General features: G+C 35.6%; 1 protein-coding gene across 5 annotated transcripts in view; it reads right to left on the bottom strand.

Annotated features, from left to right (window-relative positions):
- Positions 1–22,316, bottom strand: part of FGF7 (fibroblast growth factor 7) — a 31,335-nt gene extending 9,019 nt beyond the window's left edge. The window contains exons 1-2 of one of the 5 annotated variants that reach the window (XM_075432229.1): positions 22,115–22,316; positions 21,031–21,269 (exon numbers count right to left, since the gene is read on the bottom strand). In XM_075432229.1, coding sequence (XP_075288344.1) covers positions 21,031–21,269; positions 22,115–22,179 — 304 coding nt within the window. In that variant the 5' untranslated portion in view covers positions 22,180–22,316. Of the gene's footprint in view, positions 1–21,030; positions 21,616–22,114 lie in introns of all 5 variants that reach the window. The other 4 variants (XM_075432232.1, XM_009940256.2, XM_009940255.2 and 1 more) reach the window with 4 other exon arrangements.
- Positions 22,317–27,168: the final 4,852 nt, after the last annotated feature.

Genomic DNA, 27,168 nt, shown 5'->3' with positions numbered 1-27,168 from the left:
GATAGCGAGGCTGGCACTGGCAGTTAGGCACTTCTGAGGAACGTGTTTGTGAAACACCTTTTCCTAGGCAGAATTGTCTTAAGATAAAGTGTGTGGAATCTCAAACAGGGAAAGAGGGGGCAGAAAAGACTTGGATGGAGCGAAAGTCAAAACAAAATGAAACTTGTAAATTTCACTAACGTGTTTCTAATTAATTAAATTTCAAGCGCATATTTATGAATTCAAGTGACCTTTGCAGATGATTCAAGGCCAAGGAAAATGCTCTTGTCATTGCTTACAAGACAATGTTTAATGGTATTTAATGCAATTTGTCCTTTTGTTCCAAGATTTACAAAGTTAATGTTTGTGCCTCTTAAAGCAAGAAAGTACAAATCATGATGGTCAATCATACAGTATTTTGGAAAAATTTCAAGGTGTTATTAGTGCATACATGCATTGAGTGAGCCAGTGCAGTGAATACATTCATTAGCTGGTTTATTGCACTTGAAATGTTTTTCCAGAGGAGTTTATGTTTTCTGAAAGTGAATGAATATTTTCATTAGATAGTTTTGTAAGTCATTGGTTTCAGGAAGCATCACCCTTTGCTAGCTCTTTTTAAAAAATAGTGTGTATATTGTGAAGTATTTGTTTGTGCTTAAGTTATTTTTTTATTCTTAATAATATTTTTTAAGGGATGCATCTTAAAGTTCATTTTTAAGTAGAGCAATTTATGTGCTCATTCTGTCTCAAATATAAAATCTAATGGTAAAATTGTTTTTGCAAATAAAGGTATTAATTTAAGAGATATTGTAATATGATTTAATTCTTTTTTTACCCTTCCCCGTTATTAAATTACAATTGATAGAATGTAGAATTTTCATTTGTATTTCTCCTTAGCAAGAGAGTGAAAGAGTTTCCCAAATGGTGCCTCATAGTACTTATGCTCATAAGCTTTATAAGTACAAATAGATACACAAGTATATCATAGAATCATAGCATTGTTTAGGTTGGAAAAGACCTTTAAGATCATCAACTCCAACCATTATAATCGTTTTCAAAGCAGAGATGAGATTGTCTCTACCCCAGGAATTTTCTGCCTCTGGGTGTGATTTTAATAAACAATTAACTGTGGTAACAGAAAACAAGCTGGTACAGACATTCACTATCACTTTCTTTTTTTACTTCTCATATATTTCCTTCTCCTTGTAATAGTCCAAATTTAGATTTATGGCATAAACACATATAAAATATGTTGTTATTTATGGCATAGACCAATATGAAAGGCTAAAAAAGGTTTTATTTGGAGGCTTTGTGCTGTTTCCATTTGTGCATTTTCTGTGCCTGTACAAGCTGTGATATATACACTCTGGATATGAATGTGACTGTAAAAATGATCTGCACATAAACAATGGATCTGTCAAGGGTTTTCAGTAGAACAGTTGAAGCTGCTACTTCAGTGAGGTGCCAGACATCTGGATGTCATGGACAAATATTCAAAGCACTCAAAACTCCTGGTTTTGTCCCTTGTGTAATTCCCAATTTCCAAAAATTGTAGTTGTCTGTGCAAACACGATTAACGATAGAGAGATATTCCTCAAGGACTTGATGGAACATATGGTTGAAGCATCCCCAAGTAGCAGCATTTGCTTGTAAGATTTAGTCCGTGTGCAGAAGAAGTTTGATTAAGCATAAGTAGCTGATGTCTAAATAACTATTTTCAATTCATTGGGCAAAAAAACAGTAGGCATACTGTGTTAAAAAAAGTCAACCAATTGCTAAACAGAAGTCCATCAAAGTATTTTTGTACTTCGGTGGATTTTAATTTGTCAATGATCTTAAAGATTCCTTACTTGATGTTACGTTATCCATAAATTCCTCCACTGTTTGCCAGTCCTTCAAACTGATTAATACATGCATTGCTAGACAGAATAACTTTATAATAAACCATTGTCCTGGTGGTATTCAACAGCTGACAGATAAGTTAGTTATGGAATTTGAGCCGTGTCAAAGTTTCTGGAAGAAACTGCTAACTCGATTACTCTGTGAACATAGTGTAAAAAACGCAAGATGAGAACAAAACAGAAGAAAGAAGATACAACAGGGTACTAAAATGACTATTTAAAAATGCTGTTATTTTACTTACAAGATCTGTTCTTTGCATGTGTACTTGGACTTGTAGGTGTTTACCTTTATGACAGAAAAGGAAGGAGTAAGCCAAGTTCCACTCTAAGTCTGCATTGTTCAAAGTATTTACACAGTCTCACATGCATCATTGAAGGTGTGGTCTGATCTTCTGAATATGTATTACTGGTACCACAGCATGAAAAGAGAAGTCTGGTTTGAACTTCCAGATTGATGTTTAGGAAATACACCTTCCTTTTAACTTCCAAACTTACCACATTTGATCTGCAGTGGGAAATATTAAAAGCCATAATACCTTTTCTAGTTACTTTTCAAGGTGAATAAATGTAAAGCACTGCTTATCAATTTACAACACTCAGTAAAGGTTATCTCCACTAATTACTGTAATGAGCATTTCAGCAATGAAATTATTGTTGGTGAGTTAGATAGGCTTATAAATCGAATGCTTCATTCTTCATTATAGGTAGTAGTGTAATAAGAATTGGATATTCAGAATCTAAATTGCCTTGTCTCCTTCTGTGTATGTCTTTTTTGAACATTAGCACTTTGGACCACTGTCTTACCAATATTTCTCTTGATCTGATCTTCAAAACCAAAAGGGTATGACATTTTCCACTGAAGCAGATTGTAATACTATGGGACCTTTCAATTTAGAGGTCTGACTTGTGAATAATACTGTATAGTAACAACTGAATAACATGCTGCCTCAAGGAGCCATTCACTTGTGAATTTCTCATTAAGCTTATTAGAACCCCTCACTTTGCTGATCTCCACTGTGCATTTCATATAAATGTTTTCTTAATCAGCCTCTTATACACCATGTAGTAATTTCTCATTTTTGCAGGAAACTACATTTCCCTCCAATAAAAATTGCCTTGGAGTTAAACATATGGTTACAATGAAAAATAATATTATTTTTTAGTATTAAAAGTGTAACGTAAAATCCAAGTCTTAAACCTCAGTCTGAAAAAATACTCTCTTATTACAGCATTAATAATTTACTGATACTAAAAATGGAAAAAAGGGTGGAATAACTGCTTACAAAAGTTAATTGTTTCCAAGCAGTAAGAAAATTAATGATTTAATAGTTTAGAGCTGAATTTGTATAGCAAATACTTTCCCAACAGCTCACATGAAGGCTATTTCTAGTATGTAAATCTTTTGTGCCAGTTTAAGTAGAATAAATGATCTTTTCAAGCTTTGCAGACTTTGAAGACTAACTTCAAAATAGCAAAAGTAAATGTAAAATGCTGCTAATTCACCTTTTCACAGCAAAATGAGATACACCCATTTAGTGGTTCAAAACTTCCCAAATTTAGAGTTTCAGTGTCTACTGCTCTTTTGATTATCTGAAACTTGGAAAATTCCACATAGGACCAGAGCCTCCCGTTTCACCAAATTCTTCCATAATGCAATAGTCTTTACATATATTCTTGTTTTTCTTTGATATTTGTTACTATGCTATTTTGTGTTTCCATGTAATAAAGAGCTGGTGTCTTGCCCCAGCATCATTGCTGATTATATTTCCTTCCCCCTTTCCTAGGTAGAATTAGTAACCATAGGTGACAGAAAATTAGTCATGTAATTTCTGTGGAAGACTTTTTTGTCTGTTTTTTGAAGGAAAACAGGAGTACATATTCACATACCTTTTCTTTGTGTAAGAAATTGAATGATTCATTATCTGAATTGTGTTCTGAAGAACTCGAATTCCAGGTGCATTTCATGTGCTATTATGGCTTATCACCTGTATAAGCTGCCTGCAGGCAGCTGAAAAGATGGCATTAATAGAATATGGCACTGTGTGTTCAACTTAAAGGGGACAAAAATACATCTCAGATAGAACCTATTATTTTTTATATGAAGTATTCCCCCTCACAGAATCACAGAATCACAGAATAGTAGGGGTTGGAAGGGACCTCTGTGGGTCATCTAGTCCAACCCCCCTGCCGAAGCAGGGTCACCTACAGCAGGCCGCACAGGACTCCGTCCAGGCGGGTCTTGAATATCTCCAGAGAAGGAGACTCCACAACCTCCCTGGGCAGCCTGTTCCAGTGCTCTGTCACCCTCAGAGGGAAGAAGTTCCTCCTCATGTTCAGACGGAACTTCCTGTGCCTCAGTTTGTGCCCATTGCCCCTTGTCCTGTCACTGGGCACCACTGAAAAGAGTTTGGCCCCATCCTCCTGACACCCACCCTTCAGATATTTGTAGGCATTTATAAGGTCCCCTCGCAGCCTTCTCTTCTTCAGGCTGAACAAGCCCAGTTCCCTCAACCTCTCCTCGTAGGGGAGATGCTCCAGTCCCCTCACCATCCTCGTAGCCCTCAAGGTCTAGCTGTTTTCTTCTGTGTATTGTGCTATCTTCAGTCATTCCTGTGGCAGCTTTTCTGGTCCCTGAATCAGGCTTGACAGAAGGAATAGCAGAGCCGTATTCTGGGGACAAACTGAATCTGAGAACTGCCTTCGTGTTCTTTCAGGATAATTTAGAATGATACATTATTGACAAATATTACAAAGAGCTATTATTAAATGCTCATAGAATGATCATAATGACATTCTCAGTGCTGAAAACCGTATTAATCAGTCTAAATATAAAGTAAAATGCATTTTTAATAGTGAAAATATTCCCTGATGTAGCTAATAACTGAATTATTTAAGATTAAGTAAAATTCAGAAAGTGGCTGTCTGAGAAAGGTGGCTGCAGTATTCCAGAGTTTGAATGTATACTTAGGTGCCTCTGGCATAGGAGCAAATAGTTTTAAATGGTTTGAAATTCATAATCATTCATAAACACTGCAGTCCCTATAGCAAGAGATAGACATCTTTTCCTACCCTAGCCACGTAAAATGTAAGGCAATACGTTTTAGTTCATTTCCAAATCAGATCTGCTACTTGCTGCAGGAAGAGCTGAAGCCAGACATCTAAATATGTCCATTACAGCACATAAAGGAACACAAGCAGGCAGTACATAATTCCTTTCAAGGTACAAAATGGAAGAAGCTGCTAAGAAAATCATACTAACCCCTTGCTGCACCACAGAGTGGGATTTGATAGAAACCATCTGGCTCACTCTTTCTGCCTTCAAAACACTACTGGACATATATTTATGTGATATGGTCTCTCAAATTGTTCTGGTTTTCTGCCGACAAATAATTTGATTTAGCTGAACTTTAGAAATCTGTATTAGACCAAACACAGAAATATAAACTAAGAGAAAAAGAAAATTTAAAAACTCTCAAAAACAATCTAATCATTTAATCCAATTCTGATAAATTAGAATTTTGGAACAGATGTTTCTCGTGTCTTGCTCAATACATGGATCAAAATATGTGTCAATTCTCCAACAATCTTTTTTTTTTAACTAGCTTAATAGTTCCTTGTCTTAATTTTGCCTGAAGTCATTATTTTACTTCTAGTTACGCACTATTTTTAACAGTCTGGTAAAAACTGGTTTTAAAATAAGAATTTTACCTAAGATGAAAGCCTGACTTCAAAGAAATCAATAGAATATTTGCCATTACACACAGACAGCACTTTGAAACCGCTCTCTTTGTTTACATGACCCGGATACTTATAACTCTGTTACTGTCATCCAGTTAATCTTTAGTTGTCTTTACAATTCCATTCTAAACTGAGAAAAACAGCAGCATCAGCAGCAGTGGATAAAATTGCTCCTCTGATTCAGGACCAAATGTTATTACCAAAGCAAATATACTGTGGGAGCTGTAGCCAAATTTCTCTTCTATTTTGTATTTATTTGTGTGATTTTTAATCCACTTTATTCAGTTTGAAAATGGGGGAGCTGTTTCAGTTTTGACTTCAAATGCTAGGATGTAGAGGAAATCAGGGGTTAATGATTTTGAGTTTAATGATACAAATATTTCTACGCACATGTAGTTTTGCCCACGTGCATAATACCAGGAGTCACTGAGAAAGCTATTGCAACTAGTGTCACAAATATTTTTGAGAGTCCACAGCCTTTCTGTGCTTTGCTTTTCTAAAGCGTTGCATAGAAATAGCGTCCTAGCTTTTATAGTGAAAGTGATTTGTACGCTAGAAGTAGAAAGAAGGACTCTAGAACTAAGGGCTGCACACATTCCAGTGTGTTGTGATGGAATAGTATGATGTTCTATTCTGAAGAGAAGTTATCAGTCATAGCTAAAAGGTAAAAAGTCATGGAATAAAGGTAACAGTACTGAACATAGAGCATAGGATTAGCCAAGTTATATGAAAAGTTTCTTGAAACTTTTTTATTAACTTTAAAACATTTTTATTATGTTATTGATTTGTACACAACGCAGTTTCCCATTGCTTTTGTTCTCATTTTTATATCCCCATGTGTGAATCAGTGCAGTTATGTTTATTTCAGGACGAGGGAGGTTCTCCTTCCCCTCTACACTGCCCTGGTGAGGCCTCATCTGGAGTACTGTGTCCAGTTCTGGGCTCCCCAGTTCAAGAAAGATGAAGAGCTACTGGAGAGAGTCCAGCGGAGGGCTACGAGGATGGTGAGGGGACTGGAGCATCTCCCCTACGAGGAGAGGTTGAGGGAACTGGGCTTGTTCAGCCTGAAGAAGAGAAGGCTGCGAGGGGACCTTATAAATGCCTACAAATATCTGAAGGGTGGGTGTCAGGAGGATGGGGCCAAGCTCTTTTCAGTGGTGCCCAGTGACAGGACAAGGGGCAATGGGCACAAACTGAGGCACAGGAAGTTCCGTCTGAACATGAGGAAGAACTTCTTCCCTCTGAGGGTGACGGAGCACTGGAACAGGCTGCCCAGGGAGGTTGTGGAGTCTCCTTCTCTGGAGATATTCAAGACCCGCCTGGACGGAGTCCTGTGCGGCCTGCTGTAGGTGACCCTGCTTCGGCAGGGGGGTTGGACTAGATGACCCACAGAGGTCCCTTCCAACTCCTACTATTCTGTGATTCTGTGATTCTGTGATTCTGTATATAAAGCACATATAAAAGGGAAACTATGAAGTTGCAAAGCTGCCTTGGGTTGTTATCAACTGTCCCGTTGCATTATCAGCAATAACCCCACCTACAGGCTGGTTTAAAAAGAGGATTTTCATATATATGTCCAATGCTGCTTAACTCCACCTTTAGTTACTGAAACATTCTTAAAAACCTAGCCCTTAGTGACTTAGAAAATCAAGTCTCCTAAAGATTCTTTAAACATTTTGACAGAAATTGCCCTAAAACAGTTAAGTTAAATTTTAAAATGTTAATAAAATCAGTATGCCATAACAGTCGTCTCTCAATTAACTAGAGGAAAGTATTTAAAATGTCAGAGAAACTACTTCACTTTCTTTACCAACTAAGGAAAGTTTCTTGTGGCCGGGAACTGCGGAAGGAAGGATGCGAGCTCTCCTGTGCCTGTAAACTGCAGTAATTAGTTTTCTTGGCTCTCGGAGCGAACAGGCACAATTATATCACTATATTGTTACTGTTATAATAAAGTTATCTGTGCCCAGTCTGTTAAAGTATACAATATCTTAAATTCAGATCCATCCTGGCAGCCATCTTCTTATATTGGCAGAATTCCAAATTTCCATCTCTGACAATCAAGCAAGCTGTTTGATGGACTACAGTGCAGGGCAGTGGCATAAGCATAAAGACATACTTTTTGCTTGATCTTGAGAGAAATGGAAGATTTCATACCACTCAGGCATTTGAAAAGAGCTTCACACAGGGGCCTTTGGGAGTGCTCCACTTTTCAGTTTCTCAGCTACAATTTGCATAATTCTTATTTTGCTTTTATGTGTATCAATATAATGAAGTTTTAATGATTACTCCATAGAAGTAATACATAAGCAATCTGTAACAGAATATGTGGACCCCATTAAAGTTCAGAAAACAGCTGGTCTATGATTCGTGGATGTTTGAAAACATGCATTTCAGCTAATGGGCTTAAACAAGGACCTTTTTCGAGCAAGTAAGAGTAAAATGTTCTCTGTAAGGACGCAGAGTAACCTGGTAGAGGTTTCTTCCATAGGCTCATAGAGCTAGACGAGTCAGATAAATGTTAGCGTGTTTTTTTATATTAGGATATGAGCTGGGTAGTAGAAGCGATATGTGAAAATAAAGGTTTTGCAGCACATTTTTATTTTGTGGAGGATTTGCATGAAGTTTGGATAATTTTGTGAATGGCAGACTCAGTTTGCAGGCCTTTTTTGATTCTGCATTCTTTTTATGATAATTTCTACTCTTTATGGTGGGGCTCTCTCCTAGTGTTTGTAACACAAAAGTAAAAGAAAAGTTACTGTGTAACATTCAACCCAGAAACTTTAGAACTGCCTTGAAGACCATGAAGTTATACCAGCACAGAGCTTGGCTGTACCTGCAGTGGTATGTTCTAAAATACATGCAAAAGACCTGTTCTTGGTAGAGAATTTGATATGGTTTTTGCTCTGACTGAAACAACTATGACTATTCCAAGCACTGAAAGTGGTGAAGAAACCTTTTCTTTCTTTCTGTAAAATATTTGTGACTTTAGCTGTATTGCAGCAAGGAGCTGGAGAAAAAGTACCAAAGTTGACTGAGAAGACGATTGTTTTTTACCACACAAAATGAAACAAAGTGAATCTACTGTTCTTAACTTGGTCTTTCTGTGTCACCTTAATTCCTCCATGACTGTCAATGTATTCTTGATTCATATATGAATGCAATTGTTATATGGTAGAAAGAATTTCACAAAAATATATTTCTGCTATTAAATATATATATTCAATATAAAAAATGCAATCAGTTTTCACTTAGTGTGGATCTGTGGTTTTAATGTAGCTCCAGAAAACTTAGAATAAACTTCTATTTATATCTTTCATACAGAAATATAAATTTGCAAATATATTTTAAAAGTAATATCTAACTATTTTTAAAGTTGAATATCCTAAATTTGGTATATTCTAGTGTATTGTGCTCTTAAGCCTATATCTTGAATAGAATAAATAGTGATAGCAACATTATTCCTAGATAGATGATGGTAAGATGCAGAGAAGTCATTCTGACTTGCAAGTGAGGAAGAGATGAACAGTGGAACAGGAATTTCATTTTTCTTTATGCCTAGTCTGTATTGCCAAAGTTATGAAACCATATCTTGAAGTAGAAGCCCATGGATTTGCAGAAGCATTAGTCATTATTTGACATCCTTTTAAATTAACTCCTCAAGCCATTGATAGGCTTCAGTAACAAAACTCTGATTGCAGTAGAGCCAGGCTTTTACAAAGGGCATGTATTTGTATCTTTCCTAATATGGGTCTTTCAACTCTTGAGCAAACTTTTCCTAATGAATCACGGGGTTAGATAGCTTTTCCACTAGTTGGTAACTTAAATCCTCCACAGCTGTGCAAAATTTTTTTACTTTCAACAGCAACTGTTTAGACTATTAATGATAGTTCTCTATAGTTCATCAGTAAGTCAATAAGAATAGTACAGACATGTTTTGGCTGTATGTTGAAATGAGAGCTAATGTTGTGCTTTTCAAGGATTACTTTGTCATGTTGATTACATCTCTGTGTCGTTAAGAATGTATTTCAATCAAATGCCATGCACACAGAGAATGAAATATTTTTTTTAATGTAGAAATCTATGTTAATGAAATAAATATGGCAGTCTGACAGGGCTCAGATCAGACTTTTTGTACAATACCACCTGTGAGGTAAATGGCAGCACGTGTGATTACAATAGGTGATGTAATTCTTTAGGGATCCACTAACAGAGGCTAGTCTGGGATGCCACTGCCAGATAGCTGTTCAGAGGAAAACAAAGAAAGAAACCATCCCACTGTGATGGGCCTGGAGCTGGAAAAGACTAAGATCATGCAACAGGATGCTGTAACTAGCAGTTCTACTTTGCTAAGCTGAGTCTAATTGAAAGTAACCACAACTGCATTGTAGAAGTATGACCAAGAAGACAATATAATAAGTTGCAGTCCAAAATCTTCAATATTTACAGTGCTGCATACAGGCAGAAATATCCTGCATTTTCCTGCATCAGCTACAAAGGGGTGACCACCTACATTCTAGTTTTGGAATTCACACAGTTAATTGTTTGGGGAAAAAAGCATGATTACTTTCATGTACAATTTGTGCAAAACTCGTGTTTGTTAAGTTTTGTCATATATGGATAACGATACCCCAAACAACATGGAATCACAGACATAAAAAAGTGAATAGCTAGTGTGAAGAGGAAGAAAGGGAAAAAAGATTTTTGTAATGGCAGTCATACATTTTAATTTAGTCCTAGCAGGAAGAAAAAATGTGCATCTTATGCATACAAGATAAGAACTTGCAAATGATTAGGAGAAAGTGAAGAAATATGGATTCTATCATTTATTTTGTCTAATACAGTTGCATAACAGTGGCTACTTGAACACTTTTGCAAGTATAAGCTGAAATGATTTAGAAATGTAAGTACCATATATGTGCTATGAGTTTTAGGCTTAAGTATTGCTTTTTGAAATATAATTTGAAATGTCCCTTGAGTGCTTGTCAGCACTTGTAGAAAATTGTCTCTGGGATGTCTACAGATCCTATCTGAAAAGGGCAATGTGCAGAATATCTACTTGTGTTCGTATGTTATAGAAGAAGAAAAAGTGGGATTAGTATTTAGCCTTATTTTGGCAAAGTTATGTATTTATTACATTCCAGATGTTAAACAGTTTTCAATAATTTCTTCAGTAATTTCTCACAATAATTATGATAAACATATGTTCTATCACTAGATCATTTTCTGCTTAAATAATCTGGTTGGATCAGGGGCAGGTTGTTCATCTCCTTATTAAATCAGGGGTTTATGCCTCATATGTTATGAATCATCTGAAAAATTCTGCTTTTGATCTAGTTTGGTCTAATGCTAGTTTTAGGATTTTAGTATAGACCAGTTTTGTTTCAGTGTTCCTTCTGGATGAAAGTACCATTTCAGAAATTCTCACTAAATCATTCAGAATGTGTCCTAGAATAATATGATTAAAATAGATTAATTCAAATGCAAAACACTGGATTACTTAGCTAAAAAAATTAGCAGAGCATGATTTCCTTGAAAGATGTGGTAACAGTTTCGTAGAAAGATGTGGTAATTTTTTTCTTTAGTTTTTTGCATGACAGTTATGTTCAGTAATACAGACTGGATTTCCCAAGTCACACAAAGATGTAGTCAGAAATGAAGGCATATTAAGTAATTTTAGTTTAGTATTTATAATCAAGTAGCCTAAGCACTAGTTTGCTAATTTGAACATTCTGACTGAAATTGGTGTATAATAATTTAAAAGAAGGTTTTTATTAATAGCTCTGTCATTGTCATTGAGGCATTTAAATGGGCAAGTATAAGTGGCCTAGGACTCTTGACATTTACTTCATAATTTGAGCAGACTCTTCTAAGGCTGCTCTTAAAATTAATGTAACATTTGGTTTCCTTTGAACTAATAAATATTAATTACGAACTCCAACACCAATTCACCCAAATATATGGCTGTTACACTGTTAGTAAGGTAGGAAAACATCCCAGACTGTTTGTCTTTTACAGCCTCAACAAGAAAACTTCCTGCCCGACTGCTGAAATGGATGCTCAGACAGAATGCTGAGCACTCTAAATCATAGTACCAGTACTGTAGGGGCGGCAGGATGTAAAAGGGAGCAAGAGGCTCCAAACACCTGTGTAGTTTATTAAATCAGTAAGTGGGAGGAAGGAGGGCACAGCCAGCCCTTTGTAGCTGGTCAGCAGTGAGAAAGGAGGATTCCTTACAGGGAAGAGGCTCCTTGTGAGTTTCCCACTGTGATTTTCTCCATATTTCTTGTCTCTTACCTGATGAGGTAGGTGGTAGTATTTGTTTCCTGAGTGGATGAATGGTCTTTTTGGAATCATAGTTTGGACGTAAGGTATAAGAAAGTTTCCTTCTTTTTTCTGACTTGTATACAGTGTTTTAGAGTACTCTAAAGGAGAACTTTCTTGCCCTGGAAATTATGTACCTTTTTATTTGGTTTTGGTTTTCAGTCAGTGTGGGAAATACTGACCAATATCTTCATGCTCAGTAAAAAATGTAAGAAGTAGGTAATAAATAGAAGAATTATTTCACTGGAAGAATGTTTTTTTGTCATCGGTTAGTTTGAAAATAGCCTCTTGAAGTTGTATCCAATTTAGTTTTTGATTAGTAACAACATTTGTAGGCAGAGTGCTGTTTGAGTATTTGTCACGCTTGCAGTTTGTGTGTTGCCAGAGACGTGCTTAGTACATGGCAGAGATTTCTTTTTGTACTGTGATATAGCATGGTATTGGTAAGATGATGCTAAACTAAGACAAGCAACAGTGTTGGGTGGAGAATTCACTCGGGATGAATCTCACTCCGGGCACAGGTGTTTGACCCTGTCTTTATGTAAAGGTAGTATTACAGTTTTTTGCTGTAGCATTGGAAAGGGATATGGCTGTGATGACTTCAAGGCTTCTCAGGTGGAGTTTCGCCACATAAGCAAACAGGAAAGACTGCTGCTGAGGAAGAACTTGTACTGGCCTTTCCTATAGCATAAATCTCTCTCTTGTTGCAAGCTGTCTCTAGCAAGCAAGGCTTGTTATTTCAATCATTATATAATGAATTTACATAGCTAGTTCCCTAAATCCTCACAAAGTCTCACCAATAAGCATCCAAAAACTGCTTGGATTTCTTTGTATCATCTTGCGTGTTATGTGCAGTCCCTAAGCTGCGTAGGATATTCCAAAGGAAATACATTAGCATGGTGGAATTGAAGTTCCTTTTGCTGGTGAAAGTTGCACTTTTCAATTGTGCTAGTACTGGTTGTGCTCTCTAGGATTCAGTTATCCTTTCTATTTGACTTAGCTAGAGTCACGTTTTCTCCCAAATCCATCTGCTCAGTGGTAGCTAAAGAGCCTGAACGTTGCCACCCTTAGAGTTCATGCAGATCACTCAAAGGGCAAATCTATCATCATAATGCAATGTTGTGCTTGTGTTATGCAAGAAGCCAGAAAACTCTTCTGTTGAGCATTTCCACACACCTGACAAGTATCTAAAACTGCATGTGCCACAAGATTGCTTACAGCTGTGCATACAAATAGCCCACAGAACTATGGCACCAGTTCACCTGAGAAGTTCTGGGACTTCAGTGCAGATTCACATGCAGTCTTTCCAAAACCTGACAGTGACTGTGATTTCCTGCCTCACACCATTATCTTCAGCTCTAGGTAATATGTATGTTCATCTATAAAAATTTCTGTCTTAAACAATCATAAAGTTCTCTATTTACATTTCTTTCCTGTAAACAGTCACTTCTGGTTGAAATATTAAATCTCATGACATTTAAAGGTCATAATAAAAACATACAATTAGCACAGGTTATTAATGAAAACATGCTTCTCGTTAGCTGGTAGGTTTCTTCTGTTTTGAAATACATTACCTTCTAGTTAGACAAATATAAAAATTCCGGGGTATCAAAATGCCTAAGAACAAGTCTGATCAGCTTCTTTTTAATAGTCTATAGCACCTCCCAGTGTCTATTAACTTATTTAAAAGAAAGCCAACCAGCTTACCAAAAATAGAAGTAAGCTGAGGCATGTATGCTATTAAAGGTTGAAGTACTAACACTGGGAAACTTCTTAAAAAAAACCCCACAAGTAATGGGGGTATTAAAAAAGTGTTTTGATTGAAATGATGAAGATGATTGATGTTTGTTCTCCCAGTTTTAGAAGTTATTGTGGTTATAAATGCTATGAAATGGGCATTTTTTCTGTGTTTTCATTTATAGTTTTGCATTGGTCTATCAATGTTCTGGCTGTGCTTAATTTTGAAAGATTGCATACTGAAGGAAAACTTCAGTATTTTTAACAGAATATCTAGACATTTTAATCATTTCGGCCTGTTGTTTTTGAATTGTCAGATTCCCACTATAACTTTAAAAGAGCAACTGCTCAGAGGGAATAAATCGATATAGCTTTGCCAATGTTAACTGGGATTTACCTGGTCTGATCATCTGATTCAGCCTGTTTAGAATATTGTAGTCTTCTGTTGATAAACTGTGCAGGTACTAGATTCATGTCGTAGCAGTGTGTGAATACTGTAAAAAAAAATCCCATTACAATTTCATTGTCATTTTGTTCTTTGTTTCAAAAGCTAAATAATAGTCAAGAGAGCGTATTGATTGCATTGGTATTTTTGTTGCTTTTTTTGTGTGTTTTTATGAAGTTGTGCGCCACATCTGTGAATATCCACTTCCAACTTTTCAGCACCAATTGTTACAAAGAATTTTTTCCATGTGTATAAATGATGTCATGTGTTATGAAAGTTTTAAAGTGTGACAATTCAGTGCTGTGATTGTTAACCTCGATTATGTTATTGCCATAGGAATTTTCACTGTTAACTTTTTCTTAATAATTTTTCTAAATTACATACACTAGAATGCTAACTTGACCTTTCCATCAGCTCATATACAGAATTAAAAATTAAAAATTAAGTCAAAGGTCAAAAAAGACAATTGAAATACAGTTGCCAAATATAGTCATAGACAGTCAATTATGCAATGAAAGCAGTGTGCCACCCAAGAAGAGTAACAGCCTTCATTTGCCTAAACTTATTCTGTTTTGATGAGGAAAGTGTTCCAAAATATACTACTAGTTTAATATGGCTTGTAGTGTGGAACAGTATAGTTGTATGCTTTAGGATGTCTTGGCCTTCCTGAACTTTGAGGAAGATGGAGGGGAAAAACATCTTTGTTCTGTACTTCAGGATCCTAGAAGTCTAAAAAAATCACTTTCAGATACTCAGTACAGAAAGCTGGAAGCTGTGAAGGGAGATATCTGGATTTTGGTTTTGTTTTGCAAGACTGACTGTATAAGGAATTAAATTTTCTACCAAATTCTATTTGCCTAAATGGAAAATTGCTTCCTTAATGCTTCCTTCATTTGAGCTCTGTGTTTTTCTGTCTAGCTACTGACTTCAGTTATTTTAGTTAATATTCTATTAGTCAATTGATATTCTATAATAAAAGTATTTAGTTATCTATAACATTAACACACAATTCTTTCGTTGGTTTGGAAGCTTTTTCATTAATAATTTTTAAAGCTCTTTACACAAAGGTTTATAATTCTTTTTCATAGAGGCACAGAGTTTTTGAAGAATTTTCCCAAAGTCTGCAAGCAAATTGCTTAAAAGTTTGGATTAGCCTCAAGTCTCTTGAGTCTCAGGTCAGGGCCACTTCAGCACATTTTCTCCAGGATGGAGCAATAACATGCTTAATGATACAATACTGAATTTTTTTTTACGTTCAGAAATTGTAAACAATGGGGGAAAAAAAGCTGTGGGGGAGAAGGGGCTGCAATTTATCTTTTAAAATGTAGCCTGTAACTGTTTCTGCAGTCGGATGCTAGAGTAGCTTGATAAAAATGTAACCTTTCTCATTTCTGGTAAATCTCAATATTGAGAGATTCAGAAAAACTGCCAAGTCACAACTGAATTGTGAAGGTGTATCAGGGACACTTGAATCAGTTTAAGCACAATGCGTATAGCTTCAGCTTAGGTGTTGTTCACAGCTTATATTGATTTTAGTTCATCTGCCAGTTTTGAAGCACACAGAGGCAGACATAGCCCCATTGGTGAATGTTAACTTGTGAAGCTGCTGCCTGTGCCCGAGCCCAGAGGTTTGATTGTCCCCTCACAGAGTTCATGCAATGCCTTTTTGTTCAGAGTGAGAAGACAGTGAGTATAAACTGCTACCATTCTGATTTTACACATATTTTTCAGCTGGTGAATACCATGAAATAGACAAGGTGATGAGGATTCAGGAGGTAAATTCAGAAGTGATGAACAGGTTTAATTGTGTTTCATGGCACCTCATCATACTGTGTCAGCTGAGCCCTGGCCTGGACATTGAAACTTGAGATCCAAAGAATCTTGCTGCAATGGTTCAAGATTTTACTCCCTCCTTTCTTCTCCTTGCTTCCCTCAAAGGGCACTCCTATCAAAAAAGTCAACAGAAGCAGTAAGACAGGCATAACTCAGCTGCTTCTGTTATCTGCATCTTTCCGAAAACCCATCTTCATCAGCAGTTGATGGTGAAAAGCTGGGATTTGTGATAAAGTATAGGCTAAGGTGTAGGCATAGATCTCTTCTCCTGGTTGAAACTGGAGGGGTGGTATCTACCACCAGTGCTATACAAAGAGCTGGAGAGGGACCAGGGAAATATGTTACATTTAGATCCCTCTGTAGGAGGGGAAGTCATCCTTGGCACTGCAGGCTAAGTTTTGAGAGGATACACATATATCGCAATTTGAATTAAATCTCTTTCTGTTATAATGTAAAAGATTAGCAGAGTACGAATGTGAAGCAAAAGCACTTTCACATTAGTGAAGGTTTGTCTTCTGACGCAAATGTATTGGTTGAACCAACAACCTCTTGAAAAATCAAGAATGTAGTTGTAAAGACAGACTTTCTGTTTGGTTGGAACTGAATCTATAACATCAATGCCTGCCTTGAAATATCTGGTTTACAGGTACTGAATCTTCTTGCTCCTCTGTGTAATATGTATTTCAGTGACAGAGATGAAATTTATACAGTGGGACAGCATACATAGTCCAATATTTGTTTTACCCTAAGAAGCATATATAAAATGCTATTGGAAATAATTTTGATTTCTAAGCATGTTTGGGTAGATAACCACTAAGAAGTGTACAAAGTGTATTTTGTCATCAGTTACGGTTTAGATTTGAGCAAAACTGAGTTAGACTTCATTTAATATTGCTGAAAACTATGACTTTCTGGATTTTGATCAAAATAGAAATATTTTTCAAAGATAAAAAATCTAATTAATATTTCAGCCATTTTGTGCCAAGATCTAGCTAGTCTATCTTTTTTTTTTTTCTTTTTTTTTCTTTTTTTTTTTTTATTTGCTTTATCCACTGAAAAGAGGAGGAAATAGGCACTTTCTGGGCTTAGAGCACACATGGAATATGATAGGATCAGACATCTTAGGATTCAAGTTCCGGGAAGGCTTTTCTAGTAACTAAGAGACCCTTTGAAGTCTTTAAAATGAGATTCCAAAGGCAACAGAGCATGAAAAGTCCTAAAGCATCATTCAGTCGTAGTTGTAAATCCTCTTGGATAGTCAAAATCGACTTTGATTTTTGCTGCCTTTTTTTCTGAACAAAATCAAATAAAATCTGGCAAAATTCATAAACACAAACTGAAATGAAAGGAGTAAGCAGTAATAAGGGGAGATGTATTTTCTGTCAAAGATTAAGAGTTAACAAATTGCCAACATTTGTTCAGTCACTCTCAATTTTTACAATAATGGATTTTAAAAGTCTGGTTTATGTGCTACTTAGATTATTTTACGTGAACAAGATACAAAGTTGATTTTTTAATAAAAAGCAAATAGTTTAGTCTTGGACAAAGTATAATAAGTGATTGTCAAAGAGAAAATTTTTGATGAATAATGACCTCATCTCTTGGCTGCTTCTTAATTCTTGCTTTAGTTTTTCAGTATGTGACTGTTCTCACGCTGCCTTTTAGTTTTCAGAATGAAAGCAAAGCTCTCAGGTGCAAAGTGATTTCCTCTGCTTAGTGGAGATCACTGTCCCCTCATTTGCTTAGTTTACTCTTGAGTTCTCAGCTTTATGTCCAGAGAAGGCTCTCCTGCTTTCTGACATGTGCACAGAATAATATTCTTTGGGTACCTAACAAGGTCATCGCTGTCGTAAATATGATTCAGTAATTTGCTTTCACTGAACCAGTACGCACATATTTCTTGGACTTAGCAGTTCAGTTCTAATGTGTTTTGGAACAAGTGAATTATAAATACAGATTGATTAGAATCTGTAATTGGTGAGAGAGGATTTGGTTCAGTATTTAATTTTGTCATGGAATTTCAGTCCACATACATTTAATACAGTAGTTTTTGATTTTAAAATCTTGGGAAATTTTAACACTTTCATTATTTTTGATGTTACTTTTATAGGATGTGTATATATATTTTATTCTGTAACTTACTAGAGAAGATGAAATACAAAGATCCTGATTCCACACTGTCTTGGCATTCTTACATTTATAGTCTCAACTGATGAGAGAAGCTCTGTGAATTTTGGCAGTTGCCAAAGTTATGATATTATAGACATTTCTCAATGTGAATATTGCTCTTCACACTATTCATGCTTCACAATTCATGAGCTGAAAACAAGTAATTGATTCTGCAAGACTCTCAATACAGCTTCCTTTATGAAGCTAAGTTATGATAGTTAAAAATATGATTTATTTCTTGTTTTCGTTTTAGTAGCTTGTTAGTGATTCAAAGGGGAAAAGGATTCCTTTCATTTATTACGTAAGTGGAAAATGAGGATAAAATAAGAAGATACTTTTTGGAGCAATGCTTTTCATACCCATTGATTAATTTGACTGCAACTGGTCTGGGATTCCATCCTGAGAAACAGGCCTGATCTACCTTTTACTAACTTTCAGAACTGGAAATCACAGAACAAGAATATTTGAACAGCTAGATTAATATGTCTTTATAATGGGTATGACTTCAAAATGATGCTTTTCAGAGACCCTGGATAAAAATGGGCTGTTTAGTCTTCTAATGTTAAAAATTTGCTTTGGGAAAGTGTATTTATCTGGGTGGGGTATTTTTGGTTTTTTGTTTTCTTTCTTTCCCCTCTAATCATGTTATTTTCTGTATTAGTGTTTTAATATAGAGACATAAGCACATCTTCAAAAAGGCTTCTTACGTATTCTGTTGAATAGAGGGTATGACAAAATAGAAGTTTTTCACTGTACTGATTTTTTTTTCAGTTTCTTAGAAAATCCAAGTTATCAGTGTTCACATTTTTCCAGTCCTCTTTGTCTATATTTCCCTATTATACTTGTTCAACAAAAGCATTTGCATATATTTTCTAGTGTACAACAGATAAATTACATCAAGAAACTAGAACTTAAGATGGTGGGAGACTTCCCACGTACTTCAGTTGAATTTAGTGGAGACAGTTCATCACAGTGCACATCAGTTAGCAGATAAAGCATTCAAGTGTTGATTGTTCTCCTGACTCTCATTGCATTTACCAGAAAAAGAATTCAAATTTTTTTTCACTGCAATGTAAATGTAAGGGTTTAACGACTCAAGGTTGACTTTCTGTAATTTGTAATAGCTAGTTACCATCACTAAATCTTCATAAAATATTCAGAAAACTACAAGAAAATGGATTGCTTTTAGCACAAGATGATCTGATATCCTCTAATGGTTCCACTACAGAACATTTCATTGTGTCTTTAGTGTGCTTCAGCAGCATGGGATCCTGCAGAGAACTGAGAACCTTTACTTGAATTTGAAGTAATGCTAAATCACTAAAAAAGTTTTTACTTAAATATCATGGAACTAAAAAAAGAAAATTTACGTAATTATTCAGCTCTGTATGCTGTCATATTATCTTTAAAGTGTTTGTAAATAATAACAGAAAAAATTGGGTCATGTGGATATTCACTTATCTGCAAAAATTTAGAAGAAACTAATTCAACAAGAAGTAACAGATTTTTCTCTAATTATTTTTGTGGGAGCAACATTTCATTTCAAAACTAGCCCTATGGATCTTTATTGTAGCAATGTCCTCCTGAAACTCAGTGGGAGTCTTCTTGAATATGGACCAAATAATTTATTTGGCTGCTGGCCATGTGTTGTCTTTCAGAGGAATATGGTTATTCACTACGTAATAGTGTAGGAAGAAATGAGACATATGGAAACAAATTTTAAAAGAAACAGCAACATTAGTCAATGAATTTGCCAAGCACTTAATATAGTCAAGTAAAGAAATAAATTATGAAGCCCACTAGCCATGCACTTCGCATGCAAAGTGCTGTTCTTATAGCAAATAAGCAGTCAACTTCCTTTGAAAGCTGAATCACAGTAACAGTTCTTGAAGTTTGATTTATTGATTTCTTTTGCTGCTGCTGTTATAAAAAGCACAATAATACATACAATCTACATTAAAACTGCATTTAATAGCATCATTGGAAAGATATTTGTCTTTTTGGTTGACTATAAACACTAGACCAGCATGTCTCTGGCCCCTTTTCCTTATAATTTTATCTGGAAATGTGCAATATAATCCTATGTATGTTCCTGTTGTATCTTAATAATGCCTACTCAAATAGATGTCATGTTTCCCTAAATAAACAATATATTTGTAATAATATGAAAGCAGAAGTGGCAAAAATAGTGACTGTAAAATTGATGCCTTCTAATGTAAATGGAAAATATGTAGGTATTTTTGTGAGAAATACAGATTAGTATAAATTCTTTTTCCAGTTCAAAGATTGTATTTGGTACCGCTTTGCAAAATATTATATGTCCATTCTCTCTAGATGAGTCATGTTTTTGGAAGAAAGGGGAGAGAATATTTTGTCAGCATCATGATCATTGTAATAATGAACGGCAGAAACTATAATAGATTTTGTTCCTGGCTTGGCAAACTATCTGAAAGATTTTGCAAGAGAGTTTACATAATTCTTTCCATTGAGCTTTCTAGTATTGCGTATGTTTTAATTGTTAACTCAAACACACCAAACTTTTAGGTAGTTTGTGAACTATATAAATGCGGTTTAATGTTTCATAAGTATTTTATGAGCAGAGTTTGTGGTTTTACATTTTCATACTTACAACCTTAATTCACTTGTTAAAATAGGGTCTCTGTTTGCTAATAGTTACCAGCTGTAGCTAATACATTAGCAGATCTACAATGTAGTATTTAAAATGACGCATTTCAAAATCAATAACAAATGTCTTGCTGTGGGATTAATTGGAAAACTTGTCTTATACAATGGTCAGTACACTATACAAAATTCTTTTGAAATGGCAACAAATCGAGGGACAGGAAACAACAATGTGTAAATTTCTAAGACCTTAGAAATAAGAAAAGTAAAAATATTACTTACTGTAGTTGTTGTTTGCTTCTCTTGTCCCTTTTACTTTGCCTCGCTTATCAATCCTCATATACCACTGAGTTCGACAGAAAAGTCTTCTCACTCTTACATCCCCCCCTTCCATATAATCATAGCTTCTGGTATGTCGCTCAGGGCTGGAACAGTTCACATTTGTAGCCATTTGCTCTGGAGTCATATCATTGCAAGCTAAAGATATAGTGCCCATTAGAAAGATAATGTAAAAGTACGATCTGTAGAGCAAAATTGGCAGGATCCATGTCAGTATCCATTTGTGCATTATAGTGCAGTGTTCTGGGTGTTCATGAACAACATAATGAAAATTAAATCTCAAGTAGACTGTTGCTCTTAGGTCACCGACCTGCCTTCTGTCTTTACGAGTTACAGATTCATTTAATTGAGATTGATCCCTCTTCTAGAATTCTGATCGTTATTCCTTAATAGTTAATGGCGAAATAGAAGAGCTTCTTAAATATCTCTTCAGTCAGAATATCCTTTAAAGACACAAGTTATAAAAACCTTTGTTGTCATGACCTTCTGTACTACTTGAATTTGCTGCTTTCACTGAAAGTAAAAGATCTGTGAGAAAAGGTGCATGTATAAGTCTTTATACTCAATTGTTACAAACATGCAAGGATACATTATGCTACTGAAAAGTACTATACATAAATGTATGACATGCAAAGCTGATTTTTAAAAATATGCAAATGTATATACAATAGGTCTCTCGCACAACTTTTTACATAAACAGACATTTAAACTGATTGTAAACATAGTTCTGTCTTCAGTTTTAAGTCCTTTCAAAAGTCCCCTTTTGATTTAGTTGAACTACTTTCTCATGCATGGTTAAATTCTGCTGATTACTTCATACCTATATATTCACTATTAGCACAGTCTATCGGATAACTTTAGTTCAAATTTCAAAACAGACCTCATAGTCTTAGCTCTGTGTTTTTATTCCTATGCGTTTCAGTTTTTTAATAGAAAGTTTTTTTAGCAGCTAGCATATACAAATGAAGATAAAAGTTATTAGCTATTAGAAACTGTTGAATGTTCTTGTAAAGGACAGATAACTTACTTGTTCCTGTTGATAAGAGCTGGGTACCCAAGTATTCCATTTCTGTTGTCTGCTTTTTGCAACATGAGACACTCTACTGTAGCTACAAACTTTCTCAGCTCAGAAAGACTCCACCAGACTTCTAATTGTTTCCATAAATCAACATGCTGGAGAGATGGTGTGTATGTGCTTATGCGTGCGCGTGCATGTGTGTGTTGAGCCTGTTGTTCAGTCCTTTTCGATAAATACCTTTGCTGACCTCACTTGGAAGCAATTAGAATTTAACCAGTCAGCTGTCAGTTGAATGCACGAACAAAAATAAAAGGAGACTTGCATTGTATCGTGTCCAATGGTCATCAGAGGGAGCTATGTACATAGTTTATACTTTAAATCTCCAAGAATCTACTTTCTAAAAACATATATTGCGTGGTGTGGGGATAGAATTGCTTCACATGCTAGCTAGTGTTTCTGTGCTTTGATTTAGGTCAGTATTTTTCTGTGCTTAAAAAAATCCTTCTCCTCTCTTTTCTATTCACACGCTTATCTCTGTTTGCTTTCAAACCTCTTCTGCAGTTTGGTGGATTCACAGTCTGCTTAGTGCCTTTCTGATGGATATATGAAACATGTGGGTCCATTATGTACTGTGGAAAGGGTGTGCTGTGGCCATTATAGATCATGCAGTATATTTTTATATCATGGAGTTGAAAAGAGGAACAACTGCAGAGAAGATCACTGAGATTTTTATTTGATCAGCCACTAGGTGAAAATGAGAATGTATATTTGGATGTTTCAAAGTCTGACATTCAAACACAGCTTTTATCAGCATGAAGGAAAAATTATGGCTAGGGAACAGCCTTCCTTAGCGTACGTAGTTATTAGTTTTTGAAACTCAAAACACGAGAATGCAAAGTGGCAGCAATGCAAGAAGTGCCCTTCAACTGCATACCAACCAGTGGGTGACCAACAGGCTTAAAATATAGAGAATCAAAATAATGGATCGCTATGCCTGGCTTTCTGCTTCTGTAGGCTTATTTCAATCTTTGGCACCAGTTTGCTGTCTAAAGTCTGTGTTCTATTTCACCCATAAATTCTGTTGGGTTTCTGGTGAATGTATTTTTAAAACATGCTGAAGCTAAATTTTCAATAGCTCCTTATCCTGTTTAATTTCTGCACTACTGATGTGAATACACCTCAGATACTCTAGTAAATAATAGTAGCAAGGCAAGTTTGGAATTAATCTACGTGTTAAGAATAGTTTACTTGCATCTAGTTGCCTATACTTGATAATATAATGCAGTTTATCATTCCCTGCTTTTATCCCACCCCCAATCCTTCCTCTCTGTAGAAATGGATAACCGTTACTTCTTAGAGATGAAGTGAGCTGTAGATGCAGTTAAAAATCATAGGGCGTACGTATGTGCCACCGTGTGGTGAGGGGGACATAAATAAATTGGGGCTTTTCACTGGAGTGATCCAAAATGAGCATAAAAGTGTATGACACCAGGCAACCTGGTACTACTCAGCCTTTCCTGTACACAAACACAGAGAATGAGTAATTTCCTTCCTTAAAATCCTCAACTTCCTTCTCAGTGCTCGCTTGGAATAATCCCACTTATCACTTGCTTTGCATTTCTTTTTAACCATTTTCACTTGAAGTCCAAAGTCAATCAACTTTTCTTGTCACTAGCTCCATATTCTGTGGCTCAGCCTAATTTTCCTAGTTCGGCAAAAGGCTCAATATATACGCCTTTACTGTATGAAAGGTATGGCGCTTGGGGCTTGCAGGGGCTGGATGCCTGCAGTAGATACACAAAGAAGTGTCTTTCATTAAGTTAACCCTTGTAAACTGCGATTACAGCTAATTCCAGTTTGACTTGTATCAACTCATAACCACTATTCTGACAAGAAGTGGGGACTGAAGTGATTTATCCCAGTTGCTGTTTTCGCCAGTACATTTGCTGGTTTTAAATCAGTATGTTCTCTGATCCATTCCACAGTCTGAATTCAGAATGATAGAAATGAAAAAAATTTGTGGTATTCAAAAGGCTTATCTGTTGTGTATTATAAAGAAAGCAATCAAGGATAAAAGGTAATCTGTGTTTTGCTCAGCAAAGTAGGATACAAGTAGAAATGTTTTTGTAAATATTGGGGGTCTTTTATGTGCAATGCCAACTTTCACTTTTGGATCCATACTGTTTTTAATTTTTCTTTTTCCTTGCTAACTTACTGTTTCTGACAGTTAGTAACAGGATAAAAAATATATAGCTGAGCTTTCAGTTCCAGAAAGCTGGAAATTCTCATGGTCCAGGCATAAGCATGTATTTCTCTTGGCTCTGAAAAAATAAATCACTTGCTGTAAGTGTATTTTTAAGTGGTGCTTCAGTTCAGAGCTTCATGAAGTTTTGTATATAGAATAAATGAAAAGTGGTTTAAATAAGGCACTACCTGTAAGTTTAGTCAGTGAACAATGCAGTTAATCTTTAATTACTGCTGATAATGTTGATTTCCTTACATTTTGTAATGACAGAATAACTTTTTTCCACAATGCTTTAACTGCAGTTTTATTTATTCACACAGTTTTATGTCTTGCTCTGCAACCAGTTCAACTGCATATTTTTTAATGAAAGGATACCACCTAGATCTGCATATGCAAGTCAGGGTTCTTTGCATAAATCCTGATCCCTTGAATGATCCAACCCACTTCTGTTTAAACCAAGCATAATTAGTATCTCTCTCAAATTGAACTAGTTTAGTTTTATGGAAGATTTAGCTTGCCTGGCAATTCTTTCTCTATCTTCTTACAAATGTGCACGCCCAGGGCTTTGTAAATCCAATCCCAAGCAAGTCCTTAATGACATCTAGAAAATTTTCACTTAAAATGCTAGGGATTTTGTGTTTACTGTAGCAAGACTGTATTTGAAGAAATATGTTAAGGTATCAGGACCACATGAAACATGACAATGTGCGAAATATACATGCTGTAAGCCATCCTTTAATATTTAAACCCGTGCCCTTCATGTTAACCCATGCCTCAGTTCCTGCTTCCTAGCTGATAGCTGTCCACAGCATTGCTACTGTGCATATGCTGAAAAGAAAGAAGTGGAAATGAATTGCAAGCGGTTTTCTTCCAGTTATGAAGATTGTGCATAGGCCTCCAGTTCAACTAGAAACAGCCTAATAAAGCCTATTCCCTTTTTCCTCACATAGGAAATGACTTGTCCTTTTAGATGAAAACATGGCTGTAGGGATCCATGTCTTCCTCGTCTGCAGGCTGGCCTGTTGTAATATGTGCTGCCCAGGTTTGGCACTGGGTCATGAATGTGACTGTTTAAAAAAAAAATCTCTACTTTGTCCAGCTTGCCCTCCAGGCAACACATACCTGCTGAGAAACTATCATTCTGCTGCTCCTTGTTCCCTGATCCATTTTGAATTTGCTTTAGAACATCTTCCAGAACTTTCACAATTTAAGACAGTAGGAAGATAAAAATCTCAGTATCAGACTTCAAACCTAAGACGTTGGGTTTCATTGTCCTGTGGCAATAGCTAAAATGGGATTGGAAGGTCCTACAGAAAAAATTCCACAGGTGTGAAGGTGCTAAATGTTCTCTTTATTAAATTCTTATCCTTAGTTCCCTGATCTCAGAAATCAGGATTAGATCAATGTTGGTTTTTTGCTATATGCAAAAAATGTAAGAAAATTGCTACTGCTTGTGTAGATCTTCTGTCAGCATTGATATCTGAAAAACACTGCAACTTACATGCAAAACAAACTCATTTAGCAAGGCAGTAAAAACAAGAGACAGATGAGAATATGGCACTTCCTTTTGGATTTATCTTTTCAGGTTGTAAACTTATGTGTAAACAAGGCTAAAACCCATAATTATGAATCCTTCCTCTGCCTGACTATAAGAATGTCTTTTTGTTTTTGCTAACTGATATGGGTTATTAAAATCATACTGAAAAGACAAAATAAATTTTTTTCTAGCAATTTTCAAAACAGATCCCTTAAACATCATTCATTTCTTTGTTTCCTCCTATTCATCCAGATCATACTGAGTTGGTTTGAATCTACAGGAAAATTGGAATGGGATGCAGTAGATACTTAGAAAAAACCAAAACAAAAACAACAAAAAAAACAAAGCAAGCTATCAAATAGTTGACAAATATATAACAACTTATTTTTTTGTTAATTAGCCACAGCAAATGTTTTTTATATAGCTTATTTTAGGGAAAACAAAGGCTGGGAATACCTGAGCTCAGTCAATAATAAACTTAAAAATTAAAGCCATCCAGGCTTTTTTCACTAAGACAACGGAGTCTCATGATACTGACTTCTGAAGGAGATAGAATAAAAAAAGAATGCGATGGCGGTCAGAGGAATCCTTCCTTTCCGAATTGAGTTTGCACAGTATAGGGTTATGATAGGTCTCCTAGTTACTCACAGCTTGATAAACTTCAGGGAATCCTACTTGTGATGACATCAGGACACTCAGACTGTGATTATCATAACCTAAGATGTTGTTGCAGAATTGAATTGTAACAGTACATTTTTGGTGGAGATACAAAAAAATACAGAACTGATGTGAGAAAATACTAAGGAGAACCATTTAGTTTATCTTATTTATTACCAGGTATGAAGTTCAGAGGTCTCTTTCTGAAGTGATCCATACATTTGTATTTGAATTTTACTTTTACCAAAATACTTGCCATGTAGTGATTTCTCCTGCCTGATTTTAAATATATTCTTTAAAAAAAAGTGTGTAGCATCTTTTTATGTACACAGATGGTTGGATAGAACCAGCTTGAAAACCTGGATTTGTAGAACTTTTCTGAAGTATCTTCTTAAAAACTTGCAGAACACTCCTGTTCCTATGACTTTACATGTAATCATTACATTTTACATTAGTAGAAATAAATGTAAAATAAGGTATTCACGTTTAGCTTTTAACTGAGATCGTACCTATACATATGCATGAGTATTGCATATAATTCAAGACTGGATTATGCAAATTACTTCTGTGGTTTTTTTGTTTTAAGTAGTCAAGATAGCCATTTTTAACCCTTCACATAGGTCC

This window comes from Opisthocomus hoazin, chromosome 10, assembly GCF_030867145.1.
Source record: "Opisthocomus hoazin isolate bOpiHoa1 chromosome 10, bOpiHoa1.hap1, whole genome shotgun sequence".
NCBI lineage: Eukaryota > Metazoa > Chordata > Aves > Opisthocomiformes > Opisthocomidae > Opisthocomus > Opisthocomus hoazin.
The sequence above is the reverse complement of the archived record's forward strand: the minus strand, read 5'-3'. Positions and strand labels throughout refer to the sequence as shown.